Source organism: Ornithorhynchus anatinus, chromosome 1 (assembly GCF_004115215.2).
Source record: "Ornithorhynchus anatinus isolate Pmale09 chromosome 1, mOrnAna1.pri.v4, whole genome shotgun sequence".
Lineage (NCBI taxonomy): Eukaryota > Metazoa > Chordata > Mammalia > Monotremata > Ornithorhynchidae > Ornithorhynchus > Ornithorhynchus anatinus.
In genome coordinates this window covers 130,243,651-130,261,019 of record NC_041728.1, presented here as the reverse complement: position 1 = coordinate 130,261,019, position 17,369 = coordinate 130,243,651, and the positions used below count along the sequence as shown (strand labels likewise).

The following is a 17,369-nucleotide window of genomic DNA, read 5'->3' as shown; positions in this document are numbered from 1 at the left end:
TATTGTACTTTCCCAAGCGCTTAGTACTGTGTTTTACCCATAATAAGCACTCAGAAAATACCATTAATTGACTAGGCCTGGGTATTCATGATAAACATCTACATGTCCTCATTGTGGCCTGGGAACATGCCTCCCAACTCTGTTGTTCTGTACTCTCCCAAGTGCTTAGTACAATGCTCTGCACACAGCAAGCTCTCAATACACAACACTGACTGACGGATCAACACTCAAGAGGCATAGGCTCTGGTTTGGCTTTGTTTAGATGTTCCTCTTCCCTAAGCGGCATCTAGATGGCAGGATCCAGTCAGTTCTTCTATAACATATATTTTCACTATGTTATTAGGATTGAGTAGGATGGCGGGATTAAGGAATGCCTCCTGACGATGGGAGAATTGACAGCACTCCAAGTGTAGTAGTAATAATAATAATTCATTCATTCATTCAATAGTATTTATTGAGCGCTTACTATGTGCAGAACGGGCATTTGATATGTAATAATAATAATAATGTTGGTATTTGTTAAGCACTTACTATGTGCAGAGCACTGTTCTAAGCGCTGGGGTAGTCACAGGGGAATCATGTTGTCCCACGCGGGGCTCACAGTCTTAATCCCCATTTTACAGATGAGGGAACTGAGGCACAGAGAAGTTAAGTGACTTATGTGCCGAGCACTGTTTTCAGTGCTGGGGGGGGGGGATACAAGGTAATCAGGTTGTCCCACGTGGGGCTCACAGTCTTACTCCCATTTTACAGATGCGGTAACTGAGGCACAGAGAAGTTAAGTAACTTGCCCAGTGTCACACAGCTGACAATCAAGGAAGTGACCTTTCAAAGGGTGTCCCCAACTGAATGACTGAGAGTCAAACAATGTGAGCTCCTTGTGGGCAGGGACTGTCTCTATTGCTGTATTGTACTTTCTCAAGCACTTAATACAAGGCTCTGCACACAGTAAGCGCTCAATAAATACAATGGATGAATGAAAAGGAAGCCAGAGTAAAGGGAAGTGAAGATAGACCAGTACAAGCACACCTCAGTTAGTGAGAACCTTGCTTTGTCAGCTAAAAGTACCAAATTTCTTGTCTAGAAAACCAGCCCCTAAGTCAAAACCTACTTACTCATACTTCAGATCTCAACAGGAAAAAATATTTGAATTGCCTAAAATGTGAAGTCAGGTTGAGGGAGAGGGCACGAAGGTCAGGAGCTAAAGCCAATGATCATTTAACAAGACTTGTCGCATTAAATTAGTGAAGAAGATGAAGGAGAAAATTATCCGGAAGAGGTGAGAGGTCAGAAAAACACAAAACAAAAATACTATAAAAGTAGTTTCATTTCAAGTTCAATCATAGCTCAGAAAAACCAATGGAAGAGTTCTAACTGAGAGAATCTTAGTATTTCCCATTCAGCTGTCCTGAACTTCTTTTTGAATCATTAATAAAGAGTATTAACTAAGTACCTACTGGGTGCAGAACATTGCCCTAAGCACTTGGGAGAGTGCAACAGAGTCTGAAGGCACAATCCCCAGCTTCGAGGAGCTTGCAATCTAGCAGGGTAAACCCACAAAATCATCTAGAGGTAAGAGGAAAAAGACAATGGATGAAGTAGTGTTCAATCAGAAGAATATATAAGTCTATCGTATGTACAGAAGTGCCGCAGATGGTTTTGTACGTGGTACAATAGCGCTGAGATAATAGAGAGCTGTGATTTAGGGAAGAGAAGAATTAATCAGGGATCACCGCCTGGAGGATGTAGGATTTCAAGTCTTTTGAGCTGGGGGTAGCGTTGGTTTGGCAGATTCGCAGAAGGAAGGAGCTCTATTTAAGAGAACCTGAACAAAAATCTCAACTACTACTCTCTCTACAAATTAACTTCTGGGATTTTCCCGTACAGCTTCCTTCTTATTTTTTTTTTTTGCATCACACAAGAATGTGTGACCAAATGTCTCAAAACTCAATTCACACTACCTGATACCCTTTAGGCATTAAGAGATGGAAATCTGTACTTGCAGACATCTTCGTGACAAAGTGCTACTTGTTTCCTTTTTTAATTCTTCGCCCAAGGGGTGGTGATTTAAAACCAAAATATGCCTTCTACTCTTACAAGCCAAAGTAGTTCTTTCATCATATTTCCAATTTTCAAGTAGGTCACATGTGAACCCTGAAGTACACAGAGAAGATACAATTTTTTTTTTTTTTTTTTACCAAGGCCCTGATCTTCTGCCTAGAAATGAACATCAATCAAAGCGGTTTTTCCAACTCATCCACTTCCATCTGAATGTTTAGTAGGTCCTCGACGGCACTCATTAAAAAGGAAACTCCAATTGGAAACAAACGAAAGAGAATGATTAGTCTGCTTGTATTTGGAAAGCAAATCTTAACTCAGAACTTAAGGCCAGCTACAGATAATACACTTCACTCTTTTCTTAAATACTGCTCAGTTAAGATTTTCCCTCACTAAGTTCTAGGCCAGAGGGCAATGACTATTTTCATTCAGTAATGCTGATTCACATCGATCATCATGGGTCACGGTCCTCATGAGGGCTTTTCATTCAGACACTCACGGACTAACTTACTGAAGAAATTAAAAAGAAAAGAAGCTTTGAAAGTGTAAGGCATTCTATATTTTAGAAACTCAGCACTTACTCTGGTATTTATGCTCACCTGCTATTTCAAATATGGTGTCCTGATTTTGAATTTAGGTTTTACTTGAAATTTTTTGTCAAAGTACGAAGCACCCTATCCAGTTTCAGAATATCTGAAAATATATCTTTTCAGGCACTTTTGGCATATTGCGTACTCTACAAATTTTGCAGAGTATATTTATCTGTCCATAAATTTCTTTTTCCAAATTCTCACTGCCACCAATTGGGTCTATATTCTTCCTCCTGCTCTGAGCATATGAACACAACCTACGTCTGTCCGTCTCTCCCACCAGAGCATAGGACTATAACTTAATTTTACTGAACTCACTCTGCAAACGGTAGGTGCTCAGTAAAGAATATCGAATGACTGAACTGGATAGGCTGGTGAGGGAAGGGCAGAAGCAGCACTCTGAACTATCAAAGAACTTGGAAGAATTTGGGAGAGGTTTAAAATTTCCAGCCAGCAGTAGGGAGAAGCATGGCTAATCAAGGGCCATTTCGGGTCTTTTAAGGGGCTGTGGTGCAAAGGTTTTCTCTGATCTCAAGAAATAGCTTTACAGTGCTCATTTTTGATCTTAAAGAAAACTTCCTTCCTTCACTACTTTTCATTTTGAGTGTAAGGAGTGCAAAGGGGGAAGGTCTAGACTGTAGGCTTCTTGTGGACAGAATGTGTGTCTGTTATACTGAACTCTCCCAAGCTCTTAGTACAGTGGTCTGCACACAGTAAACGCTCAATAAATATGACTGACCAACAGACTGACCAAGAGGGTAAGGGCACAGGACAGTTTTGTTGGTAGTAGGCATCATCAAATGACTACTGGGTCAGAATGATGTGCCTTAGGGTCTTTCTAGCCCTTCTCAGAAACTTTTGGTTTGTATGAGAGACCTGGGATGAACAAGGTTGAGCATCCAGGACCAAACCATCGAGGGGCAGAACAATGACTTCATGTCCACCCCTTCCCATTCTCTCACACCCAAAGCTGGAAATCTATGGGGGCAAAGACCACATCAACCTATGGAGTGGTTTCTTTGGCTTCAATCAAACTGTAATTTAATGACTTCATAGGGAGCAGATGTTGAACTTAAGTACGCTACGTACAATGACGATAATGAATTTGTCAGGGATGAGTCCAGTCCTCTAGCTCTATATGATTCTGTAATTATAATACTATTTTATTATTCATTCATTCAACAGTATTTACTGAGCGCTTACTATGTGCAGAGCACTGTACTAAGCACTTGGAATATACAATTCGGCAACAAATAGAGACAGTCCCTGCCCAATGACGGGATGACAGTCTAATCGGGGGAGACAGACGGAGAAAAACAAAACAAATAAACACAATAAATAGAATCAAGAATCACTAGCCCTGGTTGGCTTCCCCATTTCTCCAGGCAATGAAAAAGGATAGTTGCCAGGCACAGGCATTGATAAAAAGCAGTCCTGAAGAGATGCGTTTTGGCTTTTATTAAGTGCTTATTATGAGCTAAAAATGGGGTTAATGCCACGGTATAAAATATATAGCAATCAGTCAATTAATTAACTAATGGTTTTTGAGTGCCTACTGTTTGCAGAGCATTGTACTCAGTGCTCGGGAAAGTTAAATGGAATTAGAAGACATGATCTCTGCCCAAAGAGTTTACAGGGGAGCAGGGTAGGTCCATGGTACGATTAATTGAGAGTAGGAGGGAACAATAGAGCAGAAAGAGATTTAAATGAGTACTACGGGATACGGTGTGAGTAATCTAGTGCTTGGGTGGTGCGGAAATGCTGGGGCGGCAGTTACTCCTTGTGGACAGGGAACATGTCTACCAACGCTGTACTCTCCCAAGCGCTTTCGTACAGTGCTCTGCACACAGGAAGTGCTCAATAAATACCACTGATTGCTTTATGGTGAGGAGATGAGAGATTAATCAGGGAAGGCCTCCTGGACATAAGAATACTTGCAGAGTGTTGGGTCTTGCAAAGATGGCAGAGAATCAATTTATTATTATTAATGTTGTAGTTGTTGTATTGTTAAATGTGCAATACGTGCTAGCACTGCTCTAAACGCTGGGGTAGATACACCTCATATAGGTCAGACTCAGTCCCTATCTCACGTGGGGTTCACAGTCTTAGTAGGAGGGAGTAAAGGCACGGAATCCCCATTTTACAACTGAGGCGCAGAGCAGTTAAGTGACTTGATAAAGGTCACACAGCAGGCAACTGGCAGGGCTGGAACTACAACCCAGGCTCTGTGACCCTGCGGCCCGTGCTCTTTCCACTAGGTCATGCCTCTCCTCGTTCTGCGGCTTCCTGTAGGCGGTCAACATTACTTACCAACTCCGTGGAACTGTATTCTCCTATGCGCTCATGACAGCGCTTCAGAGAGTATAAATGAGTTACTGTACGAGTCTTACCCTGAAAGGGCTTACAATCTAAACTACTTCAAAAGTAATGGAAGGGTATTTTTCAGTGAGTCCTATAGAGCCTACAAAAAATAAGGTGCAAAAGGCCCCAAATGGTTCAATGGAAAAATAGTCTTTTGTGTAGTCTGGATCACATTTCTTTGCCAATCCGGCAATCAGCTGTTAACAACAGAAACACAGGGGCACGGGGAAAGCTACAACCATTTAGCCTAAACTAATACCTTTCCTGAAGGTAGATGTGAAATGTTTTTACCTTGCAGTTTATGGAGGACAGGATAACATATCATCAGGGCCCGCTCTTTTTGGGGTGATTTGGTGCCAGAATTTGCAAGCTAAGAAACAACTGAATTCTGGAAATAAGTTGCAGTTTCACATGCCTTTTTATGACTGAATACTCCAAAACTGAGAATTCAATCTTGCTTCTGCCACAAATTTTTTGCATCAGATCCCTATTAATAGTGAGTCACTCAGTTTCTCTTCTATAAAATGGTAGTGATAATCGTGAGTTCATAAAACACAAAAGAGTTTGATAAAACATGAGGTCCTGTGGAAAGATCGTAGTAATGAATACACATTTACCTGCATCCAGAATGCCCTGGGCCAGGATAGCACCAAACTTAGCCATGACATCATCGTGCTTATCGTTGATGACTTTGGAATACAGCTGTCTGAACTGGTTGACCTAGAGGGAAGAAAAAGGGTTACAATCTGATCATTCATTCAGTAGTATTTACTGAGCGCTTACTATGTGCAGAGCACTGTATTACGCACTTGGAATGTACAATTCGGCCACAGATAGAGACAATCCCTGCCCAATAACAGGCTCAACCCTCTTTGCTACAGTCCGCTACCCCGGGAATCCCGGGTGGAGTGGACATGTTGAGAAGGATAGAACTTGGGCCTGGGAGTCAGAGGACCTGGGTTCTAATCCCAGTTTCGCCACTAATCTGCTGTGTGACCTTGAGAAAGTGGCTTCACTTCTCCGGGACTCAGCTCCCGCATCTGTAAAATGGGGATTAGAGACCGTGAGCCCCATGTGGGGCAGGGACTGTGTCCCACTTGATTTGCTTGTATCTACTTTTGGAACCCCCATCCACGTGCACTGCTTCCCTTTGACTGCCGGGTGAGGCTGCGGGAGCTGAGGAGTCCTCAGCTGGGGTGTGTAGGAGCAAGAGATCTGGGAACTCTAGTGTCTCACTGCCCGCTGGAGTCTCTGTTTTGGACATGTTAAGTTTGAAGTGACACGAGGACATCCAAGCAGAGATGTCTTGAAGGCCGGAGGAGATGTGAGACCGCAAAGAGGGAGAGAGATCAGGGCTGGAGATGTAGATTTGGGTACCAACCGCAGAGGTGGTAACGGAAGCCGCGGCAGTGAATGAGTTCTCTAAAGGGGTGGGTGTCGATGGAGAACAGAAGGGGACCCAGGACTGAAACTTGAGGGACCCCCACAGTTAGGGGGTGGGAGGCAGAGGAGGAGCCTGTGTAGGAGACTGGGAATGAACGGCCAGAGAGATAAGAAGAGAACCAGGAGAAGACAACGTCAGTGAAGCCAAGGTCGGATAAAATTTCCAGAAGCGGGTGGTTCCACAGTGCCAAAGGCAGCTGAGCGGTGGAGGAGGATTAGGATGGATTTGGCAAGTAGGAGATAATTGGTGACCTTTGAGAGGGCGGTTTCTGTGGAGTGAAGGGGAAGGAAGCCAGATTGGAGGGGATCAAGGAGAGAATTGGAGGAGAGGAATTTGAGACAGTGAATGTAGACGACTCGTTCAAGGAGTTTGGAGAGGAATCGATTTGCCCCCTCTCTTTGTTTTCAAGGAAAAGTAATCACAGGTAAAATAACTAAAAGAGTTTGACCAACTCAATTTTATTTTCAAGACCCCCCTCCACCCCCCAACATAAATTCACAAAAGAAACACACAACTTGGCAGCCAGTCCTTGATAACTATGTGATTAGCGTCTGCCTTGGCAGGATTAGCCGCTTTTACAATCTCATGATTAAGGAAGCAGAAGGGAGTAGTCAATCACCAAAATAACTGACCCCCAACAAAATCATAAGGAAATATTTTGCGTAAGCAACCAGAGACTAAAACAGGATGTAATACTTCTGCTCTTCAATTTTCCAGAAGTAAATCAAAGTTTTTTTTAATAATATGCCCTCCATCCTGGTAAAACGTCCATCCGCTAGTGTCATCCGTCTAAATGGTATTTACAGTACCCAATTCCCAGTAGAGTACATAAACTGTGTAGAACTGTTGAATAAAGAATCAGGAGCATAAATCAGCTTTCTTCAATTTATATTTAACACCTTTACAAAGAGGTTTATCACAATTTCAGCCAACTATGGATCCTCAGAGGCAATTAAAAGCTTTTCAATGACAAAAATCATCTCCTCTCAGTTTCTATTTCCAATGAGTTTATTATTTATAGGTTGACATTAGCATAGCTGACCCTTCAACAGACCAAGGTATAGCTTTGTTTTACTTTCTAATTATCTTCAAAATGACAACTCTCCAGGTTTGTATCACATAAAGCTTTCTCAAAATGCCAAGTGGAATACATTTTAAAGATATTTTTACAACTACTTAATTATATGAAACAATATCTCAAAGGGAGAAATGTCTTCTGCAATGACAATCACTAACTCACAATGTCTGCTAATACTAAAGCTCCATCTGACACAAAACAACATTGATAAACAATTTAAATTTTCCACCTTGGGCTTTGTTCTCCCCTCTGGCCCATCCAATAAAATCTCAATCTGGAATCTCAGGGTCATGAATATTACTCAAGTTATGTTTTCACTTTAAAGTGAGTGTTTTTCCTTCTCTTTTCAGGGGTGGGGGGGAAAGGTTGTTTGGTTCTGTTTTTTGCCATACTGTCATCTCATTCCTAAATTCCAAAGTCTGGGTTTGGGGGCTCATATTATTTACAAAATTTGACAGCTGTTATGGGTTCTGAAAAATTGCTAGCCACATGGACTGTAATATGGAATTTATACAGTAATCAGATTTGCAGAGAAACAGATCTTGGATGAAGCAAGTAGACATTCAGCAGAACTGCTAATGTTCACACTGGCGTCTGAAGTCTGAAAATAAAGTGGCTCTGTGCACCGGTCATTAGGATCTGGAAGGGTGATTATGGAATTCTCCTAAGGCCAGGAAGTTATTCACTTCCACCTAGGCTCAATCTAAGGCATAAAGGCCAACACAACTAATCTGAAAAGGCTTATTTCCTTGACATTCACACTTAACATTTAAGAACACTCCACTTGAGAAATAGTGCTTGAGATTAACAGCCGACAGGTGACTAGATGCAATTAGGAATTCTGTGAATTACAACATACAAAACAGACAAGACATGATTATTTAGGGATTTTTGATCAACCAGCTCCTAATGCAGGGCCCAGCCCAGCAAAGGGCAGGCTGATTACATGTCCAGCAGAACAACAGCCTGGCCCAAAAGGAAGGAAGTCATTTGGAAATCTGGGCAGATGCTCAAAATGCCCTTTGCGTAAAAAGTTTAGGAATTTACTCTGTTGTTCAAAATATTAGGTCAGGACCAGTTTTTCTTTTGTTTTTCATACAAAAGTTATTTTCTAAGTTTTAAAAATGCAGTGGATTCAAGGGTCTGTTTCTTCAGACATGGTAAGAGTTGAAAATGAGTTTCATTGGTGTCAACTTAATCCCTCTCAGTTATCTACATTCATTGAGACTTGGCTGAAAGGTAATGGTACTTAGTGAGTGCTTACTATGTGCAGAGCACTGTACTAAGCGCTTGGGAGAGTACAATGCAACAGAGTTAGACACAATAAGATGTGATTCCTAAAGTTTGGAAGTAAGGAATGGGATGGGTGGTAATAGCAGTTGAGACTATTCTGCTCTTTTTAACTACTAATAGCCTGAAACAATGAGTGATTCTTTTTCCTAAGTGTAATGGACTAATTTGGTTTTAAAGGATTAGGAGGGCCTGCCTTGAAATTCATTTCCAAGAAAACATCAACAGGGATTCAGTCCATTACCCCTCAGCCTTCTCTGAATAGGGTCAAAATATCTTAATCATTAGCCAAAATCACGGCACACTGACTTTACTGAATACCAAACTGTAACCCGAGAGAAACTGTTCAGGCTCATCTATGCACTGGAGTTCATGTATTTAAGAGCCAAGGGGATTGAGTAATTTGTCATTGGGCTTAATATTTAATGCTCACAACTTGCATTCACACTGCAAAAAATAGGCAGAGGAGGAAAATTAAATATCTCAGCACTGGTGTACCTATCTGTAATTAATTAATTTATATGAATGTCTGGCTCCCCGTCTAGACCATAAGCTCCCTGTGGGCAGAGAATGTGTCTATTTCTACTGTACTCTCCCAAGCAGTTAGTACAGTGCTTTGCACACAGTAAGCACTCAATAAATACGACTGAATGAATGAACGCTTCACGGACTCTGTCCTCTCCTGGTTCTCCTCTTAGGTCTCTGGCCGGTCATTCTCGGTCTCCTTCGCTGGAGCCTCCTCCCCCTCCCATCCTTTAACTGTTGGAATTCCTCAAGGGTCAGTTCTTGGCCCTCTTCTGTTCTCCATTTACACTCACTCCCTCGGTGAACTCATTCGCTCTCACGGCTTTGACTACCATCTCTACGCAGATGACACGCAGATCTACATCTCCGCCCCGTCCTCTCCCCCTCCCTTCAGGCTCGCATCTCCTCCCGCCTCCGGGACGTCTCCACCTGGATGTCGGCCCGCCACCTAAAACTCAACATGAGCGAGACTGAGCTCCTCATCTTCCCTCCCAAACCCGGTCCTCTCCCAGACTTCTCTATCACCGTGGATGGCACGACCATCCTTCCCGTCTCTCGGGACCACAATCTCGGTGTCATCCTTGACTCGTCTCTCTCGTTCACCCCACGCATCCTATCCGTTACCGAGACCTGCCGGTCTCACCTCTACAATATCGCCAAGATCCACCCTTTCCTCTCCACCCAAACGGCTACCTTACTATTACGGGCTCTCGTTATATCCCGGCTAGACTACTGTGTCGGCCTTCTCTCTGACCTCCCTTCCTCCTCTCTCGCCCCGCTCCGGTCTATTCTTCACTCCGCTGCCCAGCTCATCTTCCTGCAGAAACGATCTGGGCGTGTCACTCCCCTTCTTAAACAACTCCAGTGGTTGCCTATCGACCTCCGCTCCAAACAAAAACTCCTCACTCTAGGCTTCGAGGCTCTCCATCACCTTGCCCCTTCCTACCTCTCCTCCCTTCTCTCTTTCTACCGCCCACCCCGCACGCTCCGCTCCTCTGCCGCCCACCTCCTCACCTTCCCTCGGTCTCGCCCATCCCACCGTCGACCCCCGGGCCACGTCCTCCCGCGGTCCCGGAACGCCCTCCCTCCTCACCTCCGCCAAACTGATTCTCTTTCCCTCTTCAAAACCCTACTTAAAACTCACCTCCTCCAAGAGGCCTTCCCAGACTGAGCTCCTCTTCTCCCTCTACTCCCTCTGCCATCCCCCCTTTACCTCTCCGCAGCTAAAGCCTCATTTTCCCCTTTTCCCTCTGCTCCTCCACCTCTCCCTTCCCATCCCCACGGCACTGTACTCGTCCGCTCAACTGTATATATTTTCGTTACCCTATTTATTTTGTTAATGAATTGTACATCGCCTCGATTCTATTTAGTTGCCATCGGTTTTTACGAGATGTTCTTCCCCTTGACTCTGTTTATTGCCATTGTTCTCGTCTGTCCGTCTTCGCCGATTAGACCGTAAGCCCGTCAAACGGCAGGGACTGTCTCTATCTGTTGCCGACCTGTTCATCCCAAGCGCTTAGTACAGTGCTCTGCACATAGTAAGCTCTCAATAAATACTATTGAATAAATACTATTGAATGAGAAAGCCCTCTTTATGCAGCTTTCGGACAAATCCAAATCGACTTTGTGAGAAAGAATGGACCAAATACTGTAACAGTGCTGTATATACGCTCCGGAGGCAGACGGATCGGCCTGAAATTACTACAGCTCACAGGACGCTAACCTATTTTCACATTTAATTAAAACAGAGAAACAGCTGCACAACAGCCAGATCTGCCCAGGAGCTGACAGTCAGGGGCTGCCAATGTATACATTCACGTTTCCCCCGGGGGAATCATAGCTGGCTGTCTTACTCATGAAAATTCCTCCTCTGCTCGGGTTTCACCCTCACCATTGAAACCAACAGCCAAGAACACTTCTTATGGGGAACAAAGTAAGGGTTGTCAGAGGAACCGTCAAGGCTGGACCGCTCTATCCAAACTGTTACCATGGTAATCCAAGCACTAATCCTATCCCACCTTGATTACTCCATCAGCCTCCTCACCGACCTCCCGTCTCTCCCCAATCCAATCCATACTTCGCACCGCTGCCCAGATCATTTTTCTACAGAAACGTTCGGACGATGTTCCCCCACACCTCGAGAATCTCCATATCAAACAGAAACACCTTACCAACCGCTTTACAGCAGTCGATCATCTCGCCCCCTCCTACCTCACCTTGCTATTCTCCTACTCCAACCCAGCCCACGCGCTTTGCTCCTCCAACGCCGACCTCCTCACTGTACCTCCATCTCGCCTACCTCGCCGCAGACCTCTTGCCCACTTCTTGCCTTTGGCCTGGAACACCCTCCCTCTTCACATCTGACAATTACTCTCTCCACCTTCAAAGTCTTATTAACAATAATACTAATTATGGCATTTGTTAAGCACTTACTATCTGCCAGGCACTGTTCTAAGCACTGGAGTTGATACAAGATAATCAGGATGGACACCGTCCCTGTCCCGTGTAGGGCTCAGAGTCTTAATCCCCGTTTTACAAACGAGGGAACAGAGGCACGGAGAAGTGAAGTGACTTGCCCAAGGTCACAAAGCAGATGGGGGAGGAGCTGGGATTTGAACCCAGGACCTCCTGACTTGCTTGATTAAGCACTCCTTTCCTTTCCCCACTCCCTCCTGCATCGCCCTTGCACTCTGTAATAATAATAACAATAGTAATAATAACCTTGGTATTTGTTAAGCGCTTACTAAGTGCCGAACACTGTTCTAAGCGCTGGGGTGGATATAGGGTAATTCATTCATTCAGTAGTATTTATTGAGCACTTACTATGTGCAGAGCACTGTACTAAGTGCTTGGAATGTACATTTCGGCAACAGATAGAGACAATCCCTGCCCAATGAAGGATTTACAATCTAATCCAGGTCATCAGGTTATCCCATGTGAGGCTCACAGTCTTAATCCCCATTTTAGAGATGAGGTCACTGAGGCACCCAGAAGTGAAGTGACTTGCCCAAGGTCACCCAGCTGACCCATGACCTTGACTCCTAAGTCCGGGCTCTTTCCACTGAGCCACGCTGCTTCTCCTCACAGCCCCATGGCACTTAGATACTTACATCTGCACTTTATATTATATATTAATGACCGTCTCCTCCTCTGGACTGGTTACGCTCGTTGTGAGCAGGGGGCATGGTCGACCAACTCTGCTGTATTGGACTCTTCCAAACTTTTAGTGCAGTGCTCTGCACACAGTATGCGCTCAACAAATACCATTTATTAGAATTCAGTTCTTCCGACTTCTCTTTCTGTGCTCTTTCATTACTTTCCCTATCCCCACTACTTACTACTCTTTCCGCCGTCACGCAGCCTGGGTTCAAGCTTGGACCCGTTTTTCCAGGCCAGATGTATACGGTCTTCCAAAATGTGTTTTTTCACTCGAGGTTTTTGTTGAAAGAAATGAAGAATTAGGGAAGAGTCTTCTGACACTCTGCAACTGTCCGGAGACAGTGCAATGTAGAGTTAGGAGAAATGGCTGCATACATACACGCGCTTCCGGCCACCGGTTGGGCATTACAATGTGAGTTTTCCGTAAAATAGGGTTAATGACAGAAGTTCAGTTAGTGAGCAGGAGATCTGACTCTACTTTTTTTTTTAATGGGATTTGTTCAGCGCTTACTATGTGTCAAGCACTGTTTTAAGCTCTGGGGTGGGTAGAGAAGCAGCGGCATGGTTCAGTGGAAAGAGCCCGGGTTTAGGAGTCAGAGGTCGTGGGTTCTAATCCCGGCTCCGCCACTTGTCAGCTATGTGACTTTGGGCAAGTCACTTCACTTCTCGGTGCCTCAGTGACCTCATCTGGAAAATGGGGATGAAGACAGTGAACCTCACGTGGGACAACCTGATTACCCTGTATCCACCCAGCACTTAGAACAGTGCTCGACACATAGTAAGCGCTTAACACCAACATTACTATTATTATTCTAGAATAATCAGATCAGACACAGTCCCTCACCCACATGGGATTCAGAGCTTAAGTAGAAGGGAGAACAGTTACTAATCCCCTCTGTGCAGTTGAGGAAACTTAGGCACAGAGAAGTGAAGTGACTTGCCCCAGGTCACACAGCAGGCAAGGAGGAGGAGCCAGGACTGGAATCCAGATTTACTCATTCAGTCGTATTTACTGCGCTTACTGTGTGCACAGCATTGTACTAAGTGCTTGGAAAGTACAATTCAGCAACACACAGAGACAATCCCTACCCAACAACGGGCTCACGGTCTAGACTGTCACAGTGATAGGTTTAGACTGTAAGCTCACCGTGGGCAGGAAACATTTCTGCTAATTCTGTTGGACTGTACTCATCCAAGTTCTCAGAACAGTGCCCTGTACAATCAAAGTGCTCAATAAATACCACTGACTGATTGGCTCCCAGGCCACCAGTCCAAAGTGTTTCCCTATTCTCCAATTCCAGTTGGAAACTATGTTTTAATTTTAATTTGAATGATGATTAATGTCAGCTCCTCCTCTAGACCGTAGGCACGATGTGGACAGGGACAGTGCTATACTGTACTCTCCTAAGTGCTTAGTACAGTGCTCTGCACACAGTAAGCGCTCAATAAATGCCACTGATTAACCAATTAATGCTGGCAGGTGATGGGCCACCCTGCCACCCAACCAATGACCTTGTTACCAATAAGGACAAAGATCCAAATGTTAACGGTGGCCTTTTTGAACTACTTTGGCAATCCAGCCACTTTCATTCATTCATTCATTCAAGAGTATTTATTGAACACTTACTACGTGCAGGGCACTGTACTAAGCGCTTGGAATGTACAATTCGGCAACAGATAGAGACGATCCCTGCCCAATGACGGGCTCACAGTCTAAACGGGGGAGACAGACAGCAAAGCAAAACAGAAAACGACAAGAAGACATCATCATCAAGATAAATAAAATCGAGGAGATATACACCTCATTAACAAAATAAATAGGGTAACAGTGCTGAGGGGAGGGGAAGGGGGAAGAGTAGAGGGTGGGGGGAGGGAAGAGGGAGCAGAGGGAAAGGGGGGGCTCAGTGTGGGAAGGCCTCCTGGAGGAGGTGAGCTCTCAGTGGTACTTTGAAGAGGGGAAGAGAGTTAGTTTGGCGGAGGTGAGGAGGGAGGGCATTCCAGGACAGCGGTAGGATGTGGGCCGGGGGCCAACGGCGGAACAGGCGAGAACAGGGGACGGTGAGGATGTGAGCGGCAGAGGAGCGGAGTGTACGGGGTGGGCAGTAGAAAGAGAGAAGGGAGGTGAGTTAGGTGGGGGAAAGGGGATGGAGAGCTTTGAAGCCAAGAGTGAGAAGTTTTTGTTTCATGCAAAGGTTGATAGGTAACCGCTTAGTCCAAGTGCACTGACTTCTGACAGAAGATTCTGCAAAGAACGCGGCTGTTATTTTCATTGCATCCAATCACACAGACTCCAACGCTACCATTCAGAGATGGGGGCAATAGCGATAACCGCCTGGCCTTTGGACAGAGAGGGAGGTCCTCCGTCCCCACGGAACCTCCATCCCCAAGGAAGGACGTCAGGTACTGAATGAAGAGGCTTTTCTGAACAGCCCTGAGGGAGCATGATGGTAACTAACGCTTTTTGTCTAGCTTGGATTCAGAAGACCTCGGGAAATAAACATCTACAGATGGGTGGCAAAAACTTGTGTTTTTCCATAGGATTCTTTCTTGTCCTGACCCCGAATTCAATGACCCCAATCCCGTTATGCCCTTCTTCTAGGGGCTTCCACGCTGATGCTATTAAATTTTAGCAGTCACTTCAGGCCCTCCCTCTCAATCTCCATACTCAATCACCAAAACCTTTCATTCATTCAATAGTATTTATTGAGCGCTTACTATGTGCAGAGCACCGTACTAAGCGCTTGGAATGAACAAGTCGGCAACAGATAGAGACAGTCCCTGCCGTTTGACGGGCTTACAGTCTAATCGGGGGAGACGGACGGACGAGAACAATGGCAAAAACCTGACCGTCCTTCCTCCGTATCCCCATGATCCACCCATCCCTCACCACCCCAGTGGCCACCATGCTGGTTTGGGCACTTCTCACATCCTGGCTTGATCTGAATACATAAACAGAAACACCACAATATGCTGCTCAACCACCTGACTTCTGAGCTTCAAGTGCTGCCCTTTTCCAATCCAAATTTCACTCTGGGGCCCAGATCATTTTCCTAAAATGTCTCTCCAGTCTTCTAAAACCTCCCGTGGTTCCTCAACCTTTCCCCTTGACACCCCCCACCGACTCTCTCTCACTCATCAAGCACAAACTCCTGACCATTGGCTCTCTTCTACTTAACGGCTCCCTTCTCTCTCTACACCTCATCTTGCAATGTGGCTGTGTTTTGTCACACATTTAGGCATCCCTTGGACTGTAAGCTTGAAACAGCATGTCTCAGTGGAAAGAGCCCGGGCTTGGGAGTCAGAGGTCATGGGTTCAAATCCCCACTCTGCCGCTTGTCAGCTGTGTGACTGTGGGCAAGTCACTTCACTTCTCTAGGCCTCAGTTCCCTCATCTGGAAAATGGGGATGAAGACTGTGAGCCTCACGTGGGACAACCTGATTACCCTGTATCTACCCCAGCACTTACAACAGTGCTCTGCACACAGTAAGTGCTTAACAAATACCAACATTATTATTATTATTATTGAGCTTATTATGGGGAGGGAATGTAGTCTACCAACTCTGCTGCACTGTACTCTCCCAGTGCTTAGTACAGTGCTCTGCACACAATAAGCACTCAATAAATACCATTGATTGATTTTGTGTTGGGCAAATAAAGGAATACTCTGTAGCAATCAACATACACACCTCAGTTTTGCACTGAAATGATTTATCCCTCTAATAGATTCAATATTGTACACCGTGACCTTGAGCAAATATCAACTAAGTCTACCTAGGCACTCTGCTGGGAAGCAAGAGAGATATATAGCCTGGTAAGCAGCAGTGGGTTGTGCTGCAAGAAGAAACGTGGGGGAAGCAGCATGGCCTGGTGGAGAGAGCACGGGCCTGGGAGTCAGAGGACCTGGGTTCTAATCCCAGCTCCTCCACCACCTGTCTATGTGTCCTTGGGCACATCACTTCACTTCTCTGGCCCTGTTACCTCATTTATAAAATGGGGATTAAGACTGAGAGCCCCATGTGGGACATGGACTGTGTCCCACCTGATTAGCTTGTATCTATCTCAGAGCTGAGTTCATTTTTTTTTTTAAAAAAAGCAGAGCATCAAAAGAAGCTTCACAGTTAAATTAAAAATTCTCAAGTGCTTGGACTGAGATGAGCACCATAACAAAGGTAGGGATGAATTTAAATATGCACGTATTAACATTTAAATGCATAATTTTACTACCAGTGGTATACATTGAGCACTTACTGTAGGCAGAGCACTATATTATTCTTCAGAGAGTACAAAAGAATCGGTAGCCCCCGATTAGACCGTAAGCCCATCAAACGGCAGGGACTGTCTCTATCTGTTGCCGACTTGTTCATTCCAAGCGCTTAGTACAGTGCTCTGCACATAGTAAGCGCTCAATAAATACTATTGAATGAATGAATAGCCATGATCCCTAACCTCAAAGGAGCTTGCAACCTAGTAATTGTAAGCTTATTATTAGCGCAGATGTGCACTGCCGCTTAATCCTGTAAATTGGTAAAGTGTTAATTATATTCTTGTTTTATGACACTTCTAAAAATCAATTAGATTGTTTTCGTCCATATTTTGGACCTTGGGAATACATTAATGCCAACTGATGTTTACTGCCTATGGGAAACTACACTTTGGTTAGCATACTTTAGTGTCCGATTCCTAGAAAGACAAAGATAACTCAAAGTTCTACAGGATTCTGAAATCAACGTCATAGTGGCAGGGACTTTGGTTCACCTTCGCAGAATTGATAATATTTGCCAAAAAGTTGTGGCAATTTAACTATAGAACTACCTTTTCTAAACTACCAAAAATTACTCAAAAATTAGAAAAATAATATATATA

The 17,369-nt window shown here is 44.5% G+C and overlaps 1 protein-coding gene across 1 annotated transcript in view; it reads right to left on the bottom strand.

Annotated features, from left to right (window-relative positions):
- PSMD1 (proteasome 26S subunit, non-ATPase 1) overlaps nt 1–17,369 on the bottom strand; it is a 146,773-nt gene that overhangs the window by 24,052 nt on the left and 105,352 nt on the right. The window contains exon 19 of the mRNA XM_029060265.2: nt 5,627–5,729. Coding sequence (XP_028916098.1) covers nt 5,627–5,729 — 103 coding nt within the window. The remainder of the gene's footprint in view (nt 1–5,626; nt 5,730–17,369) is intronic.